The 3,497-nt window shown below is 36.5% G+C and overlaps 1 protein-coding gene across 1 annotated transcript in view; it reads left to right on the top strand.

Annotated features, from left to right (window-relative positions):
• Positions 1 to 1,702: 1,702 nt before the first annotated feature.
• The window catches only part of TWF1 (twinfilin actin-binding protein 1), a gene marked incomplete at its 5' end in the record, with an annotated part of 12,409 nt that continues 10,614 nt past the window's right edge, over positions 1,703 to 3,497 (top strand). Inside the window, one exon of the mRNA XM_009078454.1 lies at positions 1,703 to 1,780. Within this exon, the coding sequence (XP_009076702.1) occupies positions 1,703 to 1,780 (78 nt within the window). The remainder of the gene's footprint in view (positions 1,781 to 3,497) is intronic.

The following is a 3,497-nucleotide window of genomic DNA, read 5'->3' as shown; positions in this document are numbered from 1 at the left end:
CTGTCAGTCATAAACAATTACAAGATTTGGCAGCTTGGGCTGCTCTTTGCTGGAAACAGAAATGAAGTCATGGACACAGTGGTACATACCAGGCAGTTTCTGAAAGGATTGGACCTTCAAACAGGCCAGTGCAGATAAATAGCATAGGAAGTTGCAGAATGCATTGAGCTGTGGGAAAATACACTAGAGTATCTTCACAGTCTTCTAAATAATTTTAAAATAATAAGTAATAATAAAAATATTTGTGAAATAAACTCAATTTGTAGTTCTGTAGGTCTCTGCTATGCAGAAAGCTTAAGTAGAAAATAACATCACTGTTGTGGATTTAGAAACCTTGATGAGGAGAAAACCTATAGATCACTTGAGATGAGATAGTTTCACAAATATCTCGAGATGTTACTTCAGATGCTATCACAGTTCTGGTATTGGTGCATGGACTATTGAATTTTGGTCTTGTTTTGGTGTATAGGGTTGAAATGAGAGAATAAAGAACAAAAAGAGAATAGACAAGAAGAGGACAAAAAAAAGAGTTCTGGAGGAACCAAGAGGTGTAGAAAGTGGCACAGTGTTTGCTTGATGAATGGAATGGTGAGGACCGACAGGGATGGTTAGAAAAGCTGTCAGCAAATTACTGTGAGGGTCTGCACTGGTTAGTGGGAAGGTACTAACCGGGATGAAGCCGGGGTTGAACTGGTAATCCCATGCAGTTCAGTTTGTTGAATGTAGTCTTTCCCTCCCATGCCGTTTTGGACTCTCAGAATGGGCCTAGTATCACTTGGATATCCATCCAAGTAATAAATGTAAAAATGTTTTGCATATGGGCAATAATGTTGCTGGATACCATCTGTTCAGTTGGCCTCAGCCTGACTATAATCCATTTTATTTGTTTGCTGGTGCTATGCTCGATGTTTTGGGATTACTTGAAGGACCTGCTTGCAAAAAATGCTAGTCAATAAAGCCTGTACAGCCCCTTGTCTATGGTATAATTAAACTGATCTGCACTCAGATTATTTAGCAGAGCAGTTAAGATAAAAATGGTCTTACACGACTCAAACACAGTTCTTGGGGAAGGAAGTCTGTCATGTGTGCGGGGTAGTGTCAGTGAGTTATGGACGTTTTAAAATATTATAGCTACTTCTTTGTAAATTCATTATAGAGCTATCCTGTTTCAGTAAGTTGAGGCTTGAACGATGTCATCAGGCATAGAAGGAGATAAGGTGATATGAAAGATGAGCAATGTGTGGCAGCTTTCAGTGGTTCTCTTTAGAGGTGTCGCTTTTGCCAGACAAGCTCTAACATTTTCCTGGCAGGCGTAAAGTTTCTGTCTGAGAGTTTGTACTAAGCCTGCAGACTTCATGAAGCTATTGTTATTTGAGATGCGTCATATTTTTACTGGCTTAACTCTGAAACCTGAGATTGGTGATATGATGTCACCTTGAATTTTCACAATGTGGAAAATCATACAGTACACCAGAAAGCAGGGCTGTTTTGTAACATTGCCTTTCATCTTTCTCTGGCATGCCCATGGCTGGAACAGTCTGCAGCATTGGGGGAGCATCACTCCTGTGTTCCTTTTCAGTCCAGCTTTGTGGTGAAGGGCCAGTTGTACGTTTTTCCTGTGTTGTTCTTACCCGCATGAATATTTTTTGTCCTAGGGAAGTGAAATGTGTTAATTTGATTACTTGTATTTTCTCTTTTTCAGCTAGTGGAAGTGTTAAAGACGTCTTTGTTGGAGCCAGAAATGGACAATACAGGCTTTTAAAAATAATCATTGACAATGGTTAGTCACTTTTAATCTTTTTTTTTCTGATTCTTGTAGATATTTTCCTAATTGTTTTAATGACCTACATGTAAAATTGTTTAAAAAACAAAACTCTGTGCAAAAGTTCATGTTACTAAGGTCTTTCATATACAGAAGGTAAAATTTTAGTGATGCTAAGTTTTCACTATGATGCTACTGTATTTTTGAGTGTGAATTTTTCTTTGAAGTGTCATTCTGTGTTTTGTCAAGAACTGCTGTGTGTTTCATATGCATAATATGAGTGAGCTTACTCTTTTCTCTTTTGAAAGAAAGAGTGGAGGGAAAGAAAGCTTCCACACCTGTGTAGTGTTTTGTCACTTTGGTTACTTTCATTAGGTGGAGAGCTAGTCTTACATAACAGCTAGTCACCTTACATGAACTATGCATGTTATCCACCTTTTATACTGGGATCAGCTGCATGTAGAAAGTCCTATTAAAGGAGATGTTTAGATACTAATCTGACTACATAGATAATATCTTTAAAATCTGTAACTTCATAGAATTTTTCAAAGTTAAAACTGTTCCTTAAGTCTCAAGTATATATTATAAATACAAAACTACATAATTTCTATCAGAACTTGAGGTTGATCTTCAAACTTCTTGTCAAGTGATCAAGGCTGCAAACATTTAAAGACATAATACATAATTACTTTTTTTTGGTGTAGTAGCCATGCCGGTTGGTTGTATAAGACATTTCATGGTTTAGTCCATCTTTTTAAGTATGTCAGTTGTCTGCTTTGGAGTTTCTTGTTCCAGAGTTCATTTGCTCACAGGACGCTGAAGTAGTTGTTAGCTGGAGAAAGCAACATGTATGCACATGTACATATACAGTCATACTTTTATTGTTGGGTAAATAGCCTACTGTTAACTTCTTTGTTCTCAGGAAGTTTTCTGACATTTTAATATAACTTTCCTTAAGGAAGTGGCAATAGTAATATTATAGACAGGATACTGTGGTAAACTCTCAGTAACACAAAGTAGTAAATGCTGGCATACTGTTGAATTTTTTTCCCTATTAAGGTAAAAAAATATGCTTTTGTGTTTATGCAACATTTTAGTGTGAAATGAAGCCTAGAAATAAGATACAAATGGAAGACATTCCCTATTTTTTCATTTTTTTTGTGTGTGTGTTCATGTGTGTGTATATATATTTTATATATATTTTTTATATATGCATTTCATTTCTATATAGAAGCAGAATCAAGTCTTTGATACTATTTTCCACAGTTCAAAAAGAAACCTGTAAAACTCCCAAATTACTGGAAGAAGAACAGTTACCTCATCTGTGTGCAGGAGCTTTCAGCAACCAATAACAGTCCTTAGTCAACAGATAACAGTCAAATAGAGTTCTGCTAATCTGAGTTCATAAGAGAAGAGTTTTGCTGCTGGGCAGTAGTGTTCCTCTGATTCTGTCTTTCTCTCTTAAATCCAAGTGGGTATAAATCCAGCTAAAGCTCAGAATTGGCAAGTACATTTTGAATACTTAGGTTTAGGTGTACAACTTCAGGTACTTTGTATCTTCAGGTATTTTGCATGGAGACCTCATAGCAACTTTTAAATATCTGAAGGGGCCTACAAGGGAACTGGAGAGGGACTCTTTGTTAGGAACTGCAATGATAGAACAAGGGATAATGAATTCAAACTGAAGGAGGGAAAGTTTAAGTTAGATATTGGAAAAAAGTTTTTTCCTGTAAGG

Source organism: Acanthisitta chloris, unplaced genomic scaffold (genome assembly GCF_000695815.1).
Source record: "Acanthisitta chloris isolate BGI_N310 unplaced genomic scaffold, ASM69581v1 scaffold18567, whole genome shotgun sequence".
Taxonomy (NCBI): Eukaryota; Metazoa; Chordata; class Aves; order Passeriformes; family Acanthisittidae; genus Acanthisitta; species Acanthisitta chloris.
Note: the sequence above shows the minus strand (reverse complement) of the source record. Positions and strands in the feature narration are given on the sequence as shown.